This window comes from Monodelphis domestica, chromosome 3 (assembly GCF_027887165.1).
Source record: "Monodelphis domestica isolate mMonDom1 chromosome 3, mMonDom1.pri, whole genome shotgun sequence".
NCBI classification, from domain to species: Eukaryota; Metazoa; Chordata; class Mammalia; order Didelphimorphia; family Didelphidae; genus Monodelphis; species Monodelphis domestica.
Window position 1 is genome coordinate 166054902 of NC_077229.1, and position 22716 is coordinate 166077617.

The window sequence follows — 22716 nt, forward strand, 5'->3', positions numbered from 1 at the left end:
GGCTTCCGCCGACCCCTCCCCCTTTCCCCGCCCCCGCCACGCCCCCCCCGCCCTCGGCCTCCCGAGCTGTCTTAGGAAACTCGCGCGCAGGTCGCGCCGGCCCGGGCTCGAGACCGGCGCGGTTCTGCCGATCTTGGCAGCGACGGTCACTACTGTGGCGGCGACGGCGTCTCGTCCCAGTTCCGCGGCCCTGGGGGCCTTAGTGGCCACGACTCCCTACATCATGACGGACCAGGGCCAGTCGACTGCGGGGTCATCCCCTATGAACGCTGTGTTCCGCCATGTGCGGTACGAGAACCTGGTGGCGGGCGTGAGCGGCGGCGTCCTCTCCAACCTGGCGCTGCATCCGCTGGACCTTGTGAAGATACGCTTCGCCGGTAAGAGGTTGCCCACCTCCAGCAGAACAGAAGGAGGCTGCGGCGGCGGCTCCGCACTGTCCCTCAGCCCCGCAGTCCAGCAAGGGGACGTACGGACTGACAGACTGGACGGGTGGGCTGGCAGAGTGCTTCTTGGATAGCTTCCCCTCCGCGGGACCCTAGCACTGGGGGTGCCTTGAAAGGGGCAGCTTTTGAACTGTTTCTAAATGCGGGATTCCTTCCCGTGCACCATGCACCATGAGACCCTGAAGTCTCTGCCACCTGGGCGGTTATGGGGACAAGCACATGAGAGGACACCCACATGAGACGACACCCAACGACAGCAGCCTCAGGGCCTGGGGGCGGGGGGAAGGACACCCCACGTGTAGGGAGGATTGGGAGGAAATGGTTTTCTGGAGCAACTCCTCTAAACACTCAAATCATAGTTATCTAAACAACTGAGGCATGGAGAAATTTAGTGACTGCTGCAGTAGGACTTGAACCTCCTCAGGAAGAATTTATTTAGGGTCTTCTAGGCGTCAGGCACTTTCTGCGCTGGGGATGCAAGGAAACCTGCTATCAAGACCTCACTGGTTGCCTAACTCTTTCAAGAAGAAAGGCATGAATACATTTTTGGAAAGTTTGATTGTCATATTGGCATTTTATGGTTAGATATTCTGAGCTGTAATGATTTGCATAGTCAAGTTCAAATCCCTTTGCCTGGTTAATCAGCCTTTCCTGATGCCTTTAATACTAATGCTTGACTCCTTATTCCTGTATCTTGGATGGATGTTGTTACTTTCTCCACCTTGTAGGTTGTAAACTCCTTGAGGGCAAGTCTAGTTTTGCCATTCTTTCTATTTTGATCTGCTAATCTGTAAACTCTTTAAGTACTTACTAAATGATGAGGATACAAAAATGGCAAAGGACTGCCCCTGCCCTCCAGAAGCTCAGAATCTGTTTAGGGAGACTGGCAAATCTCCAGTGTTTACCACTTGTCCTTGCACAGACATTTAATAAGTGCTTGACTTGATGTGTGCTCACTGAATGACCACTTAATTTCTTTGGGCCTCAGTTTTCTCACCTGTCAAATAGAGGGAATATCTGTAATATCTACTCTAAGAACAAATGAAATGTTTTGTGGAAACAAGAAAGCAATATAAAATATGAAAAAGCAAATTAACTTGCAAGTTCTGGAAAAGTCTCCTTGAACAACTGAGCTTTAAGAATATTAATTTTGTTCTTGTCTAACATTTTGGTTGCTTACAGATCAGGTTTTGTCTCAAGTATTAGACCTGGAAAGTGGTTGATACAATTATTTAGAGAATTTCATTCATTTTGGGGTCAAATTAAAGTATTTTGTGTCATATACAATAGTATATCACAATTCAATGGGAGAGGTTGACAGGTTTTTGAGTCTAAGGGTCTGAGTTCAAATTCTGACTTTGCTACTTATTATCTGTGTGCCTCTGAACACAAGTCACTGCCTCCTGGTATTCATATGCAAAATACAACAGTTTGACTAAAATGTAAGATCTAAATCTGATTCTACTAATGAAGCTTGGTACAGATAGCATTTTGGGCTATAAGTCTCTTTTCAGGAACTTGCTATTGTGTGATTGTAGGAAAGTTATATCTCAGAGCCTCATGTGTAACCACCTATAATGGTAGTTGTGAGAAAAACTCAAGCTTCAAAGTACTGGATCAGTGAATTATTACTAAGTAGTACAAAGTAAGCATGAATCTCAATTTTGTCATGTGTAAAGTGAAGATAATACCTATAAGTGCCAAAGCACTTTGCATACTTTGGCCATCATATAAATATCAGTTATTCCTCACTTAAGTAGTTAAACTTACTGAGGAGAAAATGTATGTGAAGCAAACAACTATACTGAACAATGTATAAAATACAGTACTAAATTGAATGAAATCAAATACTGTCAAGAATGGGAATGATGAGTGTTGAGGTTTTCCAGATAGATTTTATAAAAGATCATAGAATCATTCGTTTATTGTTGGATGAAGACTTCATAGAATATCTGTTTTAAATCCTTGGTTTTATAATAAGGAAACAGACCAGGAGAGCTTAAGGGACTTGCCAAAGTCATATTGGAGGGAGTTGAATAGCAGAATCTGGATGTTGATTAAATATCCTCTGACACCCAACCAATCATTTTACCACTGCACAACAGTGTCTCCAATGTGAGTTGAGTCTTGAGATAGGTTTTGAAGTAAATTGGTAAAAATGTGGATAAATGGAAGGGGTGGGGAAAGTATGCCCTAAAGACAGGTTCAGATTAAGCATGGCATGATGGAATAGGGAAAGTCCTTGACAGAGGCAGTGTGATTAGCACTGGGTTTACTTCTTAGAGAGCAATTAAAAGCATTTGGTTAGGTCCTGTAAGGCCCATGTTACAGACTTCTTCAACCAGGTAGTGGGAGTAGTTTTAGATTATGCCAGTTTTTGTCTCCTCATGAAGCATTTTGTAAAGTAGGAGCAAAGAAAATGAACAACTGAAACTGGTATAATGGATCTAGGGAAAAGGCATATGTAAAAGGGATTCTAGGGTATTGGTAAACAATGAAGAAATGGCCCACAGATTCTAGGTTGGAGGTGGAATGTGTTATTTCCCCAGGATCATTGATGATATGAGTGAAGTATAAGGAGGGGGCCAGAGTGAAAGCTTAATAAAAGTAGAAAACCAGTTAAAGAATTGTGGAAAAGAAAACAGAAAAGGGAATGGAAGTAAGGGAACTAGGAATAATACCAAATTCAAGATCATAGTGCTATGTAATAAAGAGATCTCAGGTACAACCATGGAGTGGTAATAGGTTGAATAGGGTAAGAAACTGTTAAGATATATTATCAATCCATTTATATTGATGCTAATAACATATTAAGAAAATTATAGTGTCATTAAACTGTCATTTGAAAAAGGACATGGTAGGAAGAGAGGGAATATATAATAGCTGTTTTCAGATATCTGAAGAACTGTCATTTAGAAAAGGGGTGTTAAACTTATTCTTTGTAGTTCTGTAGGACAGTCCATAACATTCATTGTAGAAGTTACAAAGTCATTTCAGCTGAATATTAGGAAGATTTTTCTAAAACTTAGCCAAATTCAAATCTATAGCAAGCTGTCTTCTGAAATAGTAATTTTCCCTGGAAATATTCACATGGGGACTAAAAGTCTGATAAGGACTAGCTAACTAACAAAGCATTTATTAAGTATTTAATAGCACTATGCACCAGACACTATGCTAAGGATTGGAGATACAAATACAAAAAAGCAAGATTTATATTCCCTGCTTTCAAAGAACATCTATTCTAATAGGTATCAGACCTGACTGATGACTAATGAGACAGAGTTGAGCAATGTAGCAAGGCTTTATTTTGGAAAGGGGGTGGGGGAGGGAGATAGGAATGGGGGTAGGGTAGGGTGGGCTGCAACCTGTAGATGGCTAAGGGTCTCCACTGAGGTAGGAATCTTTTTTAGGGTGGTGGTCTGGGATTAGGTAATCTGGATTGTCTCTATTGGGCAAAGTTAGGGAACTTGTGTTCAGATTATTGGATGGCCCTAAGGGGGTGTGGTACCTGGGAGTGGGGGGGTAGGAAAGGGTCAGTGATGCAGGAGGTCACTTGTCTGGGTCTGATAGGGAATTCTCAGAGTCCTACCAGGTTTTACTATTGTGGCAGTTTCTGTCCCAGGCTCAGGCAGATGCTGGGAGAAGGAGGAAAGGCGGCTTTGGTCCCAGGATTTATCAATAGGGAAAGACAATACATAAAAGGATGGGAGCATAGAATAAATATGATGATTAGTCTAAAACTCACCTTTGGAGTCAGGCATCCTATTGGCTGACTTACATTATGGAAGAGAGAGGAGGAGGAGGAGGAAGAAAAAGAAATAGATTTGATTACCATATTAAGAGAAGTTGGCCAACAGTCAGCAAGCAAATTAGTTTTTACTCTGTGCCAGGCACCTGTACTAAATGATAAGGATGCACACAAAGCCAAAAAAAAAAATGCATATACTCAAGAAGCTTATATTCTAATTAGGGAGGCAGCATACTAAAACAATGTACATACAAGATAATATAGAGAGTACATAGCTTATCTCAGAAGCTGAGGGAAGAAGGGGATGGAAGGCAGTGCAAGGACTAATAAAGACCTGTAGAAAATGAGTCCCAAAGGGAGCCAGGGAAGCCAGTAGCCAACCATGAGGGGAAAGAGCACTTAAGGCATGGATAATAGCCATTGAAAATGCACAGAATTGGGAGACAAAGAAACAGACTGTAGTGTGCAAAATAGACCAAGAAGATGGGTGTGGCTGGATTTTATAGTCTCAAGAAAACTAGACCAGGTGGTGAAAAATTTTAAATGCCAAACAGACCATTTTACATTTGGAGACTTGAGGCAAGGACAATCTATTACTGTAAATAATAGTTCAGGTACACTTAGGACTGAATATGTAGGTCTCAGAATCAAAAGCATAGACTTGATAACAGAAATCTTGGGAACTGACATGATCACCAAGCACAATATTATAAGAGTAAAGGTTCTTAATTGAGGCTCCAGAAAATGTTAAAAAAATATATTTTAATAACTTTCAGTATAGTTTTCCTTCATAATTCTATACATTTTATTTCATTCATTTAAAAACACTTTGAAAAGGGATCCGACACAAAAAAAGATTAAAATAACCCTTGATGCTCTGCTTAGTTTTTAGTACTCTTTTCCCCCTCAAATTATCTTCTTTCTGAGTACATATTGTGTCCCCTATTATAATGCAGGTTTCTTAAGGACCAGATCAGTTTTTCATTTTATCTTTGTATGTCCCTAGACTCTTTGAACAGAGTACATGTTTAGAAAACATTCTTTAAATTGAACTTTTGTGATTTATTCGCCATATTACCGGCATTTTCAAAGCAACTCCCTGTGGACTTCTATTATTCTTTAAAAATATTTTAGACTATATTTACATTTCTTCTTTGCGTTGCACCTATTTTTCACATAAAAGGACTGGGTTTTTTTGTTTTGTTTTTAATGCCTGTAATATAGAAGGAAGACAGGTATTCACAGGCTACTTGAGGTCATGAGACTTCATCTCAACCCAGTACTAATGAGTTGTGCCACTCAAATGCCTATTAATCACACATTGCCTTATAGTATTGTTTCTATTGTTTAACCTTTTACATATTTATGCTTTCTCTTCCCAAGTAGCTTTTAAACTCCTTAAGGAATTTTCTGAACCCCTTCCCTAGCACCTAGAACAATGCCTTTGCTCTCAAGTGCCCAGTTTTTTGTTGATTGCTTATTAGCCAACTTCTCAGCTGTTAAAGATTGTAAGACAAGTGTGAAGTTAACAGGAAAGTGTGGGGGGGGAGGAGTCATGAAGAATGAGACATCTTCATTTAATAATATTCACCTGTTAGACTGTATCTAGTAGTATGAATTTTTACGCTCGAGTGATATACCTCATTGATAAATTATCTTATGCTGTTTTTCTTTTTAAGCTCTGTATATAATAGTACCGCATGAATATGACTGTGACCAACTATAGAATAAAATATTATAGTAGACATTGAAATTGTCTGAAAAGAGGGTGGAAAATTACTACTTTAAAAAAGTAGATCTTTGCACTAGAACTATAATCAGTTTGTTTTTGACAAGCCAGGTGCTTCTTAGCTCCACCTGGAGCATATTACAGTAATATGAGATTCATGTTAAAAGAAATGAAGGAGAAAAAAATGAGACAGTTTACTGTATCAAAAGACTTATGCAAGGGGAAGAGAAACTTAAAACTCAAGGAGAGCATGAAAAAGAGCTGAGTGAGAGAAAAATTGAATAATTAGTTCATTTAAAGGCCTAGCTAAACTGCACTATTGGGCAGATAGGTTATAAAGGGAATTGTATTTCTCTTTCAGCTCTTAATGATTCCTCTTTAGTCTTCATTAGAAAAAAAAAAACTATTGAAACAGAATTAAGAGATGCAGTATTGTCAAAAACTTTAGGTTTGTATGTAAAAATTTTTTTGGATTCTTGGTACTCCAATTAAAATAGTCATTTTAAAAAATTCAAAATGTTTGTCAGATTCAAAAATAGAAAATGATTTCCCCCTCTTTATATATATTTATACATTTATTATTCAGAATTTTTTCATTGTTTAAGAAAATTGGGTTTTTTTTGTTTTTCATTTGAAAGTGAATTTTAGAGTTAGAATGGGTCTCAGAGATCAACCCCCATATCTGAAAGAATGCTGTTTACAACATAAACAAGTGATCACAGTTTTTGCTCAGAAACAACCTCTACTGAGAAAGAATCTACCTCTTCCTAAGGCAGCACATTATACTTTAGAATAACTCTAGTTTTTAGGAAATTTTCCACACATAAATAAATTTGCCTATTTGAAAATCTACCCATAACTGAAGCAATGTGGTATAAATACATGGAGAGTTGCCTCAGAATCAGAAAGTCTTAGGTTCATATCCAACATCTAATAAATATATCAGCAACCCATTTGTGCCAAACATTGTGCTAAGTCTTGATATATAGATTTTAAAAAATACAAAAATATTTTTCCCAAGCCAGAATATTAATTTGGGGCCAGGTGGTGAAAAGGTTTAAAAACTGAACAAAAGAGCTTATACTTTTTCCTAGAGGGAATAGGGAGCCACTGGAGGTTTTGTATTGGATAACTTACATGACATGGTATAGTCATCAGTTAAAGAAAAATAATAATTATGTGATTATGAATGTTATTTCTATGGCATTTTGAGGGCTTTGAGGAAAAATACTATGTAGAACTGAAAGACAAAATACACTTTTTGCTTACATAAAAGATTTTATCTTCAGAATTTTTTTCACACACACACAAAAAAGATTTATTCAATGTCAGTATAATTTGTGTATCCTGTTAAGCATCAATCAAAATATTAACCTTTAAGCATCAGTTTTCATAATTGTAAAATGAAGGGCTTGTTTTAGATGACTCTTGGAGAGTTCTTCCAGATCCTTGATCTTAGGGATAAGATGAATGAGGAAAGGAATAAATATTTCTATAGCACCAACTATTTGCCAGATACTGTATTAAGCATTTTACCAATATCTCATTTGAAATAAAATAGATTTAAATTTTAACTGATTTTTATATGCTTTATTATCTAGTGAGTGATGGACTGGAACTCAGACCAAAATATAATGGAATTGTACATTGTTTGACCACGATTTGGAAAGTTGATGGATTACGAGGCCTTTATCAAGGAGTAACCCCAAATGTGTGGGGTGCAGGCTTATCCTGGGGACTATATTTTTTCTTGTAAGTATGTCTTTAGAGATTTTAACATTTTAAGATAGCATGGATTTTTAAAATATAATATTTTATCTTTCCTTTTATAGCATAATGTTGACAAAGGTAAATAACCAGCCTTACCAACTTGCTGAAATTTGTGTAAAGAACTTGGAAAGATGTGATGTAACTGTCTTCATGGTCTCTGGTTTTAAATATATCTGTAGTAGAAGAGAGCTTTCCATTTAAGGGAAAGCTCTTGTAAGTTAGACTTACTACCTAATTTCCCCTCTGCTTACAAAAAAATCTAATTGTCAAGGCACTAGTAAAAGTAAACTTCTCTTGTAGTGTCCATGTTATTTTTCATGATTCACATTTACTTTTAACAATGGGGATTTTTATATATAGGACTTTAAATATCATTGGACCTTGATTTTGCCATAATTTAATAGTTTTAGGTAAGCATTTGTGGGAAGGCATAAAATTGAATAACATTTAAAATGAAAATGTATTTTACTGTCTATGAATTGTAGTCATTTGAGGTGTTCGTGGTTATCAGTAATTATTGGGTGTTAATTCTAGAGTTCTCAAAGAATGCAAAATTCCATACTGTGAATCTGGCAGGGTAGAAAAGTCAAAAGTGAATGTTGGTTCTCACATAACCCTTAAAAAAATATACAATAATGCTGTATGAGAACTATAGGTGAAAGAGAAGTAGCTGAGAGGAAAACCTTTGACCAACTTCCACTTCTCAGTTCTTTTTAGTCTACTTCAAAACCTATTCTATCCCTCCATTTAGAAATTGCTACAATTCTTTTGGACACAGGGCCTATTGGTTCTAACTTTAGAATATCTCTCATTTCATCTTCCTTTCTCTTCATTCCTAGAATCACAAAATTTGAGAATTAAAGGAATTCTCTTCACCTACTTAGTCTATCCCACACCCAAAAGGATTACCCACTGCAACATACTTGAGCAGTAGGCATCCAAAGCTCTCACTTAAGAGAGAACTTGGTACTTTCTGAGGCAGCCCATTCTACTTTCTGATAACTCTTAACTGTTAGGAAATTCATCCCTATTTTTAGGTTATTAATGCCTTAGGATCAAGAACATGAACTTATTTAAAATTTGTATTTAACACTCACTTCCTCTGTCACAAGGCCTTGTGTAATGAATAAAATTCTCTGGAGGCTATATTTTTTTGTTTTAAAATATTAATTTATTAATCTGCTGCTCAAGAAAATCCAACTAGCCAATGGACTGCCTCACAGTCCAAACAGATGCCACAGAACTCAAGCCAGGCTAGGGAAGAGAGAGGGGCCAAAATGAGCAGCTAGGCCAGAAAGCTGCCTAAGCCCAAAAAAGATCAACTTCCTGTCATGCAAACCAATATACATCCCTTCTGATATTATCACTTAGTCCCTCCCTAGGATTTCTCTGATTGAAGAACATTAATGGAATAATGGAATAAGGAAGTGAACTCAGATCTCAATCACTAGAAGAGCTTGGTCTTCAGGACACCAAAGAGGTTCACTTCCTACCTTGCAAGACTATCAGAATGGCTGCCCAGCCCGTACCTCCCAAGGTGACTTGACTAGTTGATTTCATCACCTAATCAAGTTCTTGTGTATAGATAAACAGGGAACAGGTCTCTACCAGCTTGTAAAAGATCTATACAAAAAAAGGGAGGACCCAACCCAGTTTTGTAGCCTGTAGGACACAGTTTTGTGGTTTCAAAAGCAAACTATTCTTGGCGACCAAAGTGGAAACTATTTCTCAAAAAATATCTCAATTCAATATTAGTTTTCCATATTTGCATATACTAAGAGCTCAATAAACATTTGATGAATGAATGTTTCTCCTTTTAAAAACTCATTTGCTTTTTTTGGTCTATTTTCTTTCTTATGTTCAGGCCATTGATCAGATATGTACTTAATTAAAATCTAGTCTATCTCCTACCTTGAAGAAAGTATTGATATTATACTTCAGAACTGCTCTTTGCTTTCATATTGCAACTTCTCAGGTGCCATGTTATGGGGGAAAAAAACTCTTCTGCTAAAGCCCAATGTTTGAAACATAAGGCATTTTTGTTAGTATTATGATTTCAATTTAAATATTAAAATTTATATAAGGGACACATTTTCAAATAACTCAGACATTAATGTGGAGTTTCTTTCCTGATTTTCATTTAAATCTCTTGTTTAATTCTTTTAGCTATAATGCCATTAAATCATATAAGACAGAAGGGAGAACAGAACCGCTAGATGCAACAGAATACCTCGTTTCAGCTGCTGAAGCTGGTAAGAAAATGTATAATCCATAAAATTCCTGTCACATTAATATATAAAACTTGAAGTGTTGTTTTATCATACCTTTTTTATGGTGACTATTTTTCATTTACTAGATATTATTTGGAATTCTTGGGCTTACCTTTTGTTTTGGACAACTTTGAAATAATTTTCCTCCTTAGGATCAATACTGTGTATTGGTTCCAAGGTAAAAGAACAATTAAGGGCCAGAGAAATAATTTCTTTTTAGCATCTAAGCAAAGTTACAGATCTATTAATAAGAAGAAACACATTGTATAGTCTGTAGAAAGAAAAAAATTAGTGTTTTAGTTTCTCAATTACTTGATTTACAGTATTGTTTGACTAGCATGTACATGTAGAGCAAAAATATGAAGTGTGACTTTTTCCCTTATGGCATCTGGTTCAGTGCTTAACATAATAGAGTTTAATATGTATTGATTAACTACGTAGATAACTCAGAAAATATGTAGATATTAAAGATGTTATAAAATTGTTTTTATTATTTTACACATTTGTAAAATAATGTTTTATAATTGGTTACTTTGTTTATCTGGTTTTTGTGGAATGAGAGCTCTGATTGTAAACTTAGTTTTGTTTATTCAGATATTTAAATACAGGAGGAGAACATGGGGTTATATCACATTTTGCTTTTTTTCCACCTATGTCTATTTTGCTATGGATAATGCTACAACTTAGAAAAAGGCAGTCATGCTTTTTATAGTGAAAATGATTCATAGTATACTAAAATGATTGACTTAAAAGAGCAAGATGTTGTATGAATGTCTAAGATCATATATTCTGATGATCCTCAAATTACAAATGGTTTTGTTCCAAAATTATAGGTCACTTTAGAACTCAGAAAGAAGATATTCCCTGTGTTTCACACAGAAACAGTGTTATATAAAGAAATTTAATTTCCCATGCTAGACCACAAAAGCTTAATATTCATTATTGTTGTAAATATATCATTTCAACTGAATTTTTTTTGAAGTTAGATAACTTTTTTGTTAGGTGGTATGGCAACCTGATCATTTAAAATATTTCTATAAGAAAGTATTCCACTCTTCTCAACAGAAAAGACAATGCAAGGGGAAGCTTGGTTGCTCAGTGGATTGAGAACCAGGCCTAGAGATGGGAAGTCCTAGGTTCAAATCTGGCCTCAGCCACTTCCTAGCTATGTGACCCTGGGCAAATCACTTGACCCCCATTGCCTATCCCTTACCACTCTTCTGCCTTGGAACCAATACACAGTATTGATTCTAAGATGGAAGGTAAATGTTTAAAAAAGAAAAAGAAAAGAAAAGAAAATGCAATGCAGAAGCCCAGAAAATATAACTCTCCCTTCCCCTTGACTCCCCAACCCACGTCTCCTCCAAACCTCTCATCAAAGCATCTTAATAGAAGGATGAAAAGAACTGGGAGATGAAGTCCTAGGAACCAATGGAAAGGGAAGAGCAATGAAGAAACCAACTTCATTAAGTACCTTCACTATTTACCTGCTTTGAGACACCCAAATTCCCATTCCAAGTCAAGCCCTTCAAAATGTACCCAAGGAGTGTAAGGAATTAAATTAATGGTTTGACTAAATATATGTGAGAATTCTAAAATAATGTTGTGGTCACTGATTTAAAATATTATAGCTCAAGTCAAAATGACTTTTAATAGCTTTTATTTACAAAGAGAAATACAAAAAGAGTAGAAAAGATATTTAGCTTATCACTCTAATTTTGCTCTGGTGCTCTACTCAGCCCAGCATGACTTGTTAACCCTCAACCAGAGTTAATATCTCTCCAGAAGTCAGGAAAGGAAAATCCAATTATTTACTAACCCAAGAGCCAGTCCAAGTGCCAAGTTACCTCCCAGAGATAGGTCACTAGTCGAAGACGAAGTCCAAGTTGATGATGACGACGAGGACGACAGCCCTCAGCCCAAGAAGTTCAGGACGTTTATAGTGACTTCTTGTCCCTTCTTCTCTTCACAGGGGCCAATCACAGCTTCCAAATTGTCTAGCACTGCCCAGTGGGGCAGTGTCTGTGGTATCCCCTTCTTACCCTCTGATGATATTCACTCTTATCAAATGATTCACAAGTTTCTGACTGAGTTATCACCCACTTTAGCAAATGACTTGCAAACACTCTTACTTAGTGTTGAGTTCTGGAGTTATCACTCATTTTAGCAAGTGACTTGCAAATTCCCTTACTTAGTGTCTGATGAGGTACTAAGTAGGAGTACTAAAAGAAAGTCTGATTCACACTTCACAGAGAAACATTACTTTTTTTAGCCTTGTTCCAATAGGCCTCACTATCCTCAATAAAATCTTGTCATCTCTTCAAAATGATTTTCCTAGCCTTCTTCAGCTATGGCCCCTGGGTCTACCATAAGATGAAAATATAGTGATTCAGATCATTTCTTTTCCTCCTGACTTCCAAGGAAAGTTCATCTTTTCTATTAAAATATACTTTTAAGAGTTTGTGATGTTCATTAGTCAAATTGCTACAGATGTAATTAATCTTCTCTATTTCAGGGGCCATGACACTCTGTATCACAAACCCATTGTGGGTCACAAAGACTCGACTTATGTTACAGTATAATGTTGTCAGTTCTTCACAGAGGCAGTACAAAGGAATGATAGATACACTTGTAAAGCTATATAAATATGAAGGTGTGCGTGGATTGTACAAGGTACTTTTTATTTGATTTTAAATAGTTATAATAAATAATTTTATCTATTGTTATTTGCATTGTTAGTATAAAAATTAAATTGGTCTCTAGTAACAGAAATATTATATTTTAAGAGGTTTATTAAAGATTATTAGAATTCAAGGAATAAAGAAAATACAAATAAGAATACCACGTGCCTAGGGCTGATTAGCCCATTCAAAACCCCCACACTTAGCTTACCCACTACATCACTGCCATGGAAGAGAGCGTAGTAGGTGTTGCTGCCAGTTAAAATATTCATTGTGATCTTGCCCAGGTGGAGACTCAGGTGAGATTATAGGGAATTCTGGGAAGTACCAAGGACTTCTGGGGATTGAAGTCTAGGGTTCAAATCTCCATTTTACATTCATCACCACATAATTTTCTTTCACCTTTTAGTTCATATTCTGAAAGATTCTGGTACTCAGTCCTGAAAAAAAATAAGCCTAAGAAGAAATAATAGTTTTAATAAAAACTGAAATATAATCCACAGTACTGGTATTGTATTTCTTTAGGCTATTTATATTCACTACTATATAATGCATCACTGGGACACTGATGGGAGGGAAATAGAACTGTTTTAAATTGTTTTTAGGCATCTTATTTTAATATGTAAGTAATTTTGGCATTCATTCAATACTTAAGCATTAAACAATTCTAGTGGTGAAATGAATATTTTTCTTTGCTTTACAAATCAAGTTGTAAAAGAAGCAAGATCATTCAAATTTTTATAATTTACAATTGTAAATTAAAAATAAGAAAAAAAGAAAAGGATCAGCAACACAACTCTCATCAGTGTCATATCAGTGATGTACATGACAGGCAACAAATGTTAACTTCAAATTTATAAAAATGCTATGGCCTATATTTTCTGTTAGTTACAATTCAATTTTTTAAAAAACCTTTACCTTCTGTCTTGGAATCAATACATAGTATTGTCAATACATATTGATTCCAAGACAGAAGGTCAATAAGGGTTAGGCCAGTGATGGCGAACCTTTTAGAGACTGAGTGCCCAATCTGCTGCATGTAAGCCCCTGAGTTACCCTCAAGAGAGAGGAGAGAGGAAGCGCTCCCATTGGGCTGCTGGGCAGAGGGATGGGTGATGTGAGAAACGTTCTCAGGCATGAGTGGAGAGAAGGAAGGGGAGCAGCCCCCTCTAGCACACTAGCCTTAGATTTGCCAACATGGTACTAGGCAATAGGAGTTAAGTGGCTTGCCCAGAGTCACACAGGTAGAAAGTGTCTGAGACCACATTTGAACCCAGGACCTCCTGTCTCTAGACCTGGTTCTCAGTCCACTCAGCCATTTAGCTGTTGCCTACAATTCATATTTTAACTAACCAATCTTTAGTCAGCCTTTTAACCTCTTTAAGGCTTTGGACAGGATAAGAAAAATCTATTTCCAGATGTCTACAGATAAACTCAGAAAGAATTCCAATGACTCTTTTATAGAGGATATTGCATTCAAAGTGTTGTGTTATAGTTATTATTATTATTGTTATTATTACATAACCTTGGACAGGACACTTCACATCTTATGCTTCAGCCTTCTCATCTATAATTTGAGGACTAGACATCAGCTCTAGATCAACGAACCTATGATTTAATCTAGCCATGAAACTTTTGAAACTCTTGTACTGCTTTAATCAGCACAGGAGAATATTGATTACTTACATGATTACATGTGCAAGAAATTGATTATAATATTTAATTCATTACATAATTCTTTGCCTGTCTTCTCTTTCTCTACTCCAGGCATTGTCAGCCTGCTGGCCAAATTTGGCCTGCTATCTGTTTTTATATACCTCCAGCTAAAAATGTTGTTTACAAATTTAAATAAAGGTTATTGTATTTTTTAAATGTAAATATCTCTGCAGTTTGTCAGTATTACTCTCCCCTATTTCTTCACCCTAGAAAATAAAAACATTACATGCATAATAGAATAAATCTGTGATCTCATCTCATTATTGTGAATTCTTCAGCAGTGTACAATATTGCAAAACTTATTCATGCCTTATTTTTCCTATTCATGGCCTTTTATACATCCTTCATGAAGAGAATCTATCCATCATGTTCTATCTGTAAATCTCTTAACATTATTTATATGTCTAATTAACATCACATGGGAATGATAGGCAAGTTAACCAAAAGAATCTCATGATGGGTCAGAAGCAAATTCCTTCTTATAAGCTACCTCAGCAGGGTGTACCCATTACCCAGGCCAAAAAAAAAAAAAAACTCTGTTATCCCTCTCTCAAAATGACTGACCTACTTTCTTATCTAATCAGGTATTAGATGATCCTGGGCACTGTTTCCTTTAAAAAAATTTTTAACCTCTTACCTTCCATCTTAGAATCAGTACTATGTATTGGTTCCAAGGCAGAAGAGTGGTAAGGAGCAGGCAATAGGGGTTAAGTTAGTTGCCCAGGGTCACACAGCTAGGAAGTGTCTTTGTCCATTGCTTCTTACATCCAGTGAGTGAATTGTTATTGTGCTTCAGCCTATTTGTACCCACCCTAGATGATGCATAATTTCGATTCAATAGAGATTATCATATCATATGGTTTGTAACCATATAGCTTCACTGGAAGAATAAAGATAGGGATTAGACCTGTGATTTTACTGGTGGTATGAACTCCCCGTAAGGAAATTTCCTCTACTAGTGCAGGTTATCACCTTCTTCGTCTTAAAGAAATGCCTAGAATACTGAAGGATAGGAGACTTGGCTGAGCTGAGCCAGCATACGTCATGTCAAAACTTGAACCCTGATCTTTTGGTTCTAAGTCCAGTTCTCTGTCCACTACACTACGCTTCCTCTAATGGCACAATGTGTGGTACTTAATTAATGCACTAAAAGAATATTGATGTTAAATAAGGGGGGGGGGTAATTTCACGGAGATATTTTTAAAATAAAATTAAGAATAAGTTGGATTAAGTGACCTCTAAAGTCCTTTCTAAGGTTAAGATTCTCTAATTCCTCTGATTGGACAGCCTTAAGAACTGCTTTGTCAATATGTTTATCTTGGAAAAGCAGAACAGGTTGGCCTGGGCCCAAAATTAAATAGGAGAAAGAGATTGGGCTAATTTGCATGTGGGAAAATTTGTACTATTTAATGACTTAGAGGTTCTTGGAACAAAGCTCCAACTTTTAACACCAGTATTTTTGTAGTGACACTTTATGGCTGTATTATGTAACACTACAATTTCTAAAAAGTTTTAATTGCAGATGATTCAGAACAATGGAGAAATATGTAGTAGAGGGGCACAAATGATATCAAAAAAGAATGACTAGTGAAGCTGTGAATTGAACTAGTTTTTTGGGAACAGAATTTGAAATTCAAAAAAGTTATTAACAGTTTAACCTTTGACCTAATAGTCCTACTAGTACATATATACACCAGAGAGGTCAAAGACAAAGGCCCTATATATCTCTGAATATTAGTAGTATCCATATTTGTTTAAAAAAAGCAGGTGTACATGAGTTGGAGAATGGTTTAGACAGTTGTGATTTATATAAATATAATGAAATGTCATTGTCCTAGAAGAAGCAAATATGAAGCATTGAAAGAAGTATTCAAAAACTTATATAAACTTATGCAGAGCAAACCAGAATAAGAACAATATGAAGATTATTTACAGTAATGTTACTGAAATTAACACTATAAGGCAGCTAAATTTGAAGGCAAAAAATTAATTTTGGTTCATCTCAATAGAGGGATAGGGAACTAGAGGTATTGAATATTTTATCTGCTTTCAGAGTCATTTGCTTTTAATTAATTTCATTTAATTGTTTTTGTTTGTGACAAAGGTGAGTTCTCTTTTGAAGCTAGAGATTTTTTGTAAATGCTTCAAGCAAAAAAAAAGCTACAAAACATTAACATATATAAAAGATGGAAGGTGGGTCAATTATGCAGGAAGATTGAGAGATAATAGACAATCAGCATTTCTTCACTGGTTATCCACATAATGTCAGGAGATGGGAAAAAGTGCTGTTCCATGGAAGGGTACCATACCACATTGATGAAAAATCAGGTTTATTGAAGTATTACACTTTTAAGTAGAGATCTAAGCCTGGTTCTTTGTCATCTGCAGGTCTGCCCACTTAAGTTTAAAATGGCTTATCACTTGAAGTTTAGTCATAAAATGGTGATGCAATATACTACAATGATCCCTATTTTTTTAATCAGATGGCCTATGTTCAAATCCCATCTATTGCTATTGCCATCATGACCTAGAACATGTCACTTACTTCTGGGCTTCAGAATCCATGATTTTATGGTGAACTTTTTTTTTTTTAAACAAAGAAACTCTTGAAGGGTCTTGGAGTTTTTAAATACATATTAAAACACATATGAAGAAGAGATAGAAAAAATTATTTACTATTTCAAATTAGATATTACAGTTATTTTTGTTTTTTAAAAAAGATGATTATCTTTTAGGGATTTCTGCCTGGGCTATTTGGAACATCACACGGAGCACTTCAGTTCATGGCATATGAACTGCTGAAATTGAAGTACAATACACATGTCAGTAGATTACCAGATGAACAGTTGGTAAGAAATTCTTCAAAAGATAGCCTAATTTACTTTTATAGAAAATAAGTACCATGAAATTGGTTAAGCTCTGTCAAGCATCAGTTGTGCTAGAAATTTAGGTTATACTAATCTTTTGGTTTCAATTTTCAATACTTAAAAATTAATTTTTCCACTTTCTCACTTTGTCATTTGCATCACGTTATAAATTGTGTTCTTGTTGGAAAGTTAACATTTGGAAATATTTTAAAATTCCTTTTGCAGTTAATAAGAATATGGATATATTGAAGAAATCTTAGTTTGCAGTTAAGCACATATTGATTACTGTATTTTGCTGCTTTGTTTTAGCTTAACTTTAGTACATCATTTAAGAGGCCTTAAAAGTAGGCTTTATAAAACTCAAGTTAAGAATAGAATTGTTTCTGCAACATATTGAGATTTCTTGTTTTGTTTTTTGCTTTTTTGTTGTTATTTTTTTAAACAGTTCCATAAATGAGTAAAGTGGTTGTATTTCCTCTGTGGATTTCACTGGATTGTATATACAGTATACAGTATATATAACATATACATTATTAAGAGATGTTTTCAGTCACCATTTTTTAACCACAAAGAATATGATAGCAATGGTGAACCTTTTAGAGACCATGTGCTGCCCTCCCCCTCCCCCATGCTGGGTACACCCTGCCTGCCCCCTTCCCCTTTATCCCACACAGCGGAGGGAGAAAACGCTTCCTTTGGGCTGCTGGACAGAGAGGTGGGTGAAGTGAGGAATGTCCTTAGTGCATGTAGAGAGGGGGAAGGAAGTGTCCTGAGTACTCTGCTCTCCTCCAGCTCTGCCACTTGTGAGCCACCTACCTTATCCCTGTTTACTCCTATTGGGCTACTGGCCAGTGGGGCAGAGATGTAAAAAATGTCATCAGTTTTGGTGGAGAAGGGGAAGGTAGATGCACTTCCCAAGTTCCTCTGCCTTTCTAGTAATGAACTCTGGCAGGGAGTGAGTAGTGGGGGTGGGGATGGCTGAGTACCCACAGAGAGCACTCAGTGTGCCATCTTTGGCAACTGTGCCATAGGTTCGCCATAAATGGGATAGGATATAGTTCTTACGATTAGTTAGATTAGAGATAATTACGATTAGAGTGTGGCATTTGGCCTTCCTTTATTTCCATATTTGTGCAATTTAAGAAATATCCAGAAAAGATAATAAAGATAAAAAATAAAGATAAAAAGATAAAAAAATAACCATCTTGTGTTATTGTTTTAGAGCACAATAGAATATATATCAATTGCAGCACTGTCAAAAATATTTGCTGTGGCAGCAACATACCCATATCAAGTAGTGAGAGCCCGACTTCAAGATCAACACATTTTTTACAAGGGGGTGCTTGATGTAATCGTAAGGACATGGAGGTAAGGCAGCAGCAGTTAACTGAATCTCATTTGGAGTACAACAAATATCTCACACAGCCTAATTGATTATAATGCTGTAAGCAATGACTAGCCTATGAGTGATAGTAATCTTGGATTTTGCTTCTTGGCTTTTTATATGGAGTAGGAATCTTTGCTTTAAACAGTTTGAGAAATCCCCAAACTCAATGACTGACCCCTTGTAGATACTTTATCTCAGGGTAATACTTAACCTCACAATCAAATATATTGTTATTCTGTATAAGTATGGCTTCATGGTGGTAGTAGATTCTTCACACTCCTCTTTTGTTTCAGACCTTTTTCAAAGCTGAGTTATACTTTTGTGATGAGTACACTTCCTTTCAACTTGATATCTAAAATACCTATGACTTTGTAGGTGGGTAAATTTCTTCCATTAAACAGAGATCACAACTCATTTGTAACTCAGTTACAGTTATGCCTAAGACATAGGTGTCAAATATAGTCCAAAATGTAATTGGAAAATACTTAACAAAAAATATAGTACTATCAATAATGTTAATTTGTGCTTTTCTAAGGCAATATGTGTAAATCTAGAGTTGCCTGTGGCCTATGGTCACACAGACAAGTATTTCAGTATTTGAACTCCGGACTTCCTAACTTCCAACTCTAGCATTGTATCCTTCAATCAGTTTTTTAAAATTAATTGCCTACTAAATGCTAAGTACTATAATTACAAAAACAAGTAAAGTGATGAGGCAAGGTCCTCAGCTCTTAGTAGAGAGTCAGATAGACAATTAGAGAGGAATAAGTCCCCAGTGTAGGTTGACTAACAAACTTGCAGTGAATGTATATAAAACATATTGCCTAACTTTATGGGACCTTGTTTAGCATGTGAGTAAAAATAGAAGAGATAGATGGTGGGATAGGGCTGTGTAAGGCTTGTGTGATGCTAGGACAAGAAACTGGGGTGGAAAAGTACAGGAAAGGTTAGTGTTGAATTGATTGTGTCCAGAGTTGAGACTGTGAAGGAAAAGAAAAATGAAGCCAGGGTTGTGTAGTTTAGGATTTAGTAAGAAAAAGGAAGAGATGAAATGATGACAATCTTAATTGTCAAAGTAAAGCTTGATCAAGGATGTTGATCTACACCAGGATTTGACCCTTCCATCCCTCTACATTGTCTCTTCAGTTCTATTCAACAAGTATTTGTGAAGAGTCTACCTAATTTCTGAATTTTGTACCTATATCATATAGACTGTGTCAATAAAATTAAATTATAGATGAGTATGATGATTGGTTTATAGTATTTCTATAAAGCATGCATAATTTCAATCTTATGAGTAAAGTTTTTTGGCAGCCACATTTTAAAATAAAATAATTTCTTTTCTGTGGAATAAATTCCTATGAAAATTGAGAGGAGGAAGAAACATTTGAGCTTTGAAAAATGGTTAGGGATTGGACCAACAGATGAGTTGGATAATGAAGGGACTGAGGATGGTATGAAGCTAATAGTAAGAAGTAGTGTGTTTTTTTTCCCTTGTTCAACCTGCCATTAAGTAGAACTTTTAGATGTTCTTCCTACTATGTTAAATGTTTTGATTTAATTTTGTACAGTATTTTCACACTAGTTATTTTGGATACTAACTTCTTTTTTTTCTTCTTCTATAGGAAAGAAGGCATTCTTGGATTTTACAAAGGAATTGTCCCTAATTTGATTAGAGTGACTCCAGCCTGCTGTATTACCTTTGTAGTTTATGAAAATGTCTCCCATTTTTTACTTGGCCTTAGAGGAGAAGAAGAGTAAGTTTAAGGAAGATAACAGAAATATCTGCTACAGCAGTAAAGTATCCCTTAGCACATGAAAACAAAACATGAAAGAAAATAGTGCAAAGAAACATTAGTCATGATTCAAATCAACCTCTAACCATTAGAAGTCAAATAACTGATGAACCCTTACCCATTTTCTGCTCTTGCTCTTATTTATCTATGTGACTTGACTTCCTTTGCTTAGAATAGCTGCCATCAAAACAATATTAAAACTGACATGAAGTATATAGCTCAGTGAATTTGTCCATTTCATTGTTCAAATAGAAGCCAATTTTGCAACATTTGTCTAGTGGATTAGATGGATTTGCCTTTATTACTAAACTGAACTGTGTGGATTGGTTTTTAAAATCTACTTTTGTGCAATAATAAGTCCTCCTTGTAAAGATTCATGGTGGCATATATGTAATAGTTTATTTTAAAGTATTGATTTCAAACTTGAGAATGTTTGCTGAAAGAAGCACTTAAACCCAGAGTATATCAGAATCAGTGGACAGTGAAACAAGTATTCACTGGTGATATACTTTAATCTTGGGTCAGTTTGCACTCTGGTGAGATTCCATTCATCGTTAAGGATTAGGGAGTAAGTAGATTTGGTATCTATTATAATAGCATTTTCCCCCTATGCTTTAAAGTTTAATTCTGGATCCAAGTTTTCTGAATACTGCCATTGAATATACTTGTGATTTTGCAAACCTCATCATGGTCCAGGATTAAGAGTATCTCAGTCTTGATTTAACATTTTACATACCATTTAATAGAGATGCTTATAGAGTCTATGGCAAATTCAGAAAGGCTTGGTTGTGTTATTTGCCAGTTTGATTATATGTAAAGTGAGAAATAATCTTCCCATGTAAAATTGTAATTTTGGGATACCTGAGTATCCCACTGGTTGGTCAGATTCATATTTTAGATACAAATTGTACCTATGCCCATTATTGTTGATTTTATTTTTATGTGGCATTGCAGGAGTGGCTTAATTAAAAGGATCTTCCCCTTTCCCTTCCCCCTAAAATGTTGACTTAGTCATTATATTCTTATTTATCATAAATACCTATGATTGCTATTGCACTACCATCTGTTTATTGTAAATAAAACATTGCAATTTTCAAAGCCATATTTACATGGTTCTTTGAAAATGGATCTATTTTTATATTTTGAATGGTATTGTTTTTCAAATAAAGATGAAATCATAAATAATCAGTTATGTGTATTTCCTATATAGGCATTGATGTTATGCCTGGAAATGTGTTTTAAGTTTTTAATAAAATCCTCTCATTCATGCTTCTCAAGAACTAGTAGATTATACCAAAAAGTTCATGAGATCCTGATTTTAATTCCTATATGCATGGCATTGATAAAGCTAATACTATGTCTATATGTGACAACATCAGTTTTCTTTTCACTCATTCAGTAATCATTTATCAAGTGCATACTATGTAGAAGGAACTGGGCAGCGTACTATAGGAAATGAAAATAAGAACAGGATATGAATCCTCCCTTCAGAGGACTGACAGTCAAGTATAGTAGAGGAGATAACCTAATTTACAGTTCAAGAATTATGATATCCAAAGGGGAAGCTGGGTAGTTCAGTGGATTGAGAGCCAGGCCTAGAGATGGGAGGTCCTAGGTTCAGATATGGCCTCCAATACTGCCTAGCTGTGTGACCCTGGGCAAGTCACTTAACCCTCATTGCCTAGCCCTTACCACTCTTCTTAGAATTAATACATAGTAGTGATTCTAAGGTGAAGGGTAAGGATTTTTTAAAAAAGAATTAAGATAGAAAAATGCCAAATAAGATAAAAGATACTTCCTAAATGCCTCTGTGTTATATAGTATAAATTACTATAGAAATTGAGAGGTAGAAGAAACATTTTAACTTTGAAAGGTGGTTAAGAATTGGACCAAGAGATGAGATGAATGAGGAAGTGAAGATAGTGAAGCCCTATGTAGAGACAGGAAAAGGTCTCTTAGAGGTGGAGTGGCTAGTTTTCTATTGCAACCTAATGAATGATAATCAGACACTTATTAGAATAAAATTTTTAAGGCATTTAAAAATTTGATTCTCACCAAATCCCTGGGAAGTGATGCAAATATACATATCTATTACAGTCAACTCATACAACTACAGTTGTGGGCATGTGTAAGCTCAGAGGTGAAGCAACCTGTACAAAGTTGTAAGTAAAAGAGCCAGAATTTACCCCAATAAATGAGTATGTTCTAAAGTCTCTAGGGTTTGGGGAAGGGGGGAAGAAAAGGAAAGTGTCAAAGATGATGTGCTTCTTTCCTGGAAATGGTTGATAATGCCACCAAGAGAAGTAGAA

General features: G+C 35.9%; 1 protein-coding gene across 1 annotated transcript; it reads left to right on the forward strand.

Annotated features, from left to right (window-relative positions):
* Nucleotides 1-223: 223 nt before the first annotated feature.
* Nucleotides 224-21592, forward strand: SLC25A32 (solute carrier family 25 member 32). Its single transcript, XM_007488189.3, has 7 exons — nucleotides 224-377; nucleotides 7522-7672; nucleotides 9857-9942; nucleotides 12476-12633; nucleotides 17093-17206; nucleotides 18447-18592; nucleotides 20237-21592. The coding sequence occupies exons 1-7, from the start codon at nucleotides 224-226 to the stop codon at nucleotides 20370-20372; spliced, it is 945 nt and encodes a 314-aa protein (XP_007488251.1). The 3' UTR covers nucleotides 20373-21592.
* The last annotated feature ends 1124 nt before the right edge of the window (nucleotides 21593-22716 follow it).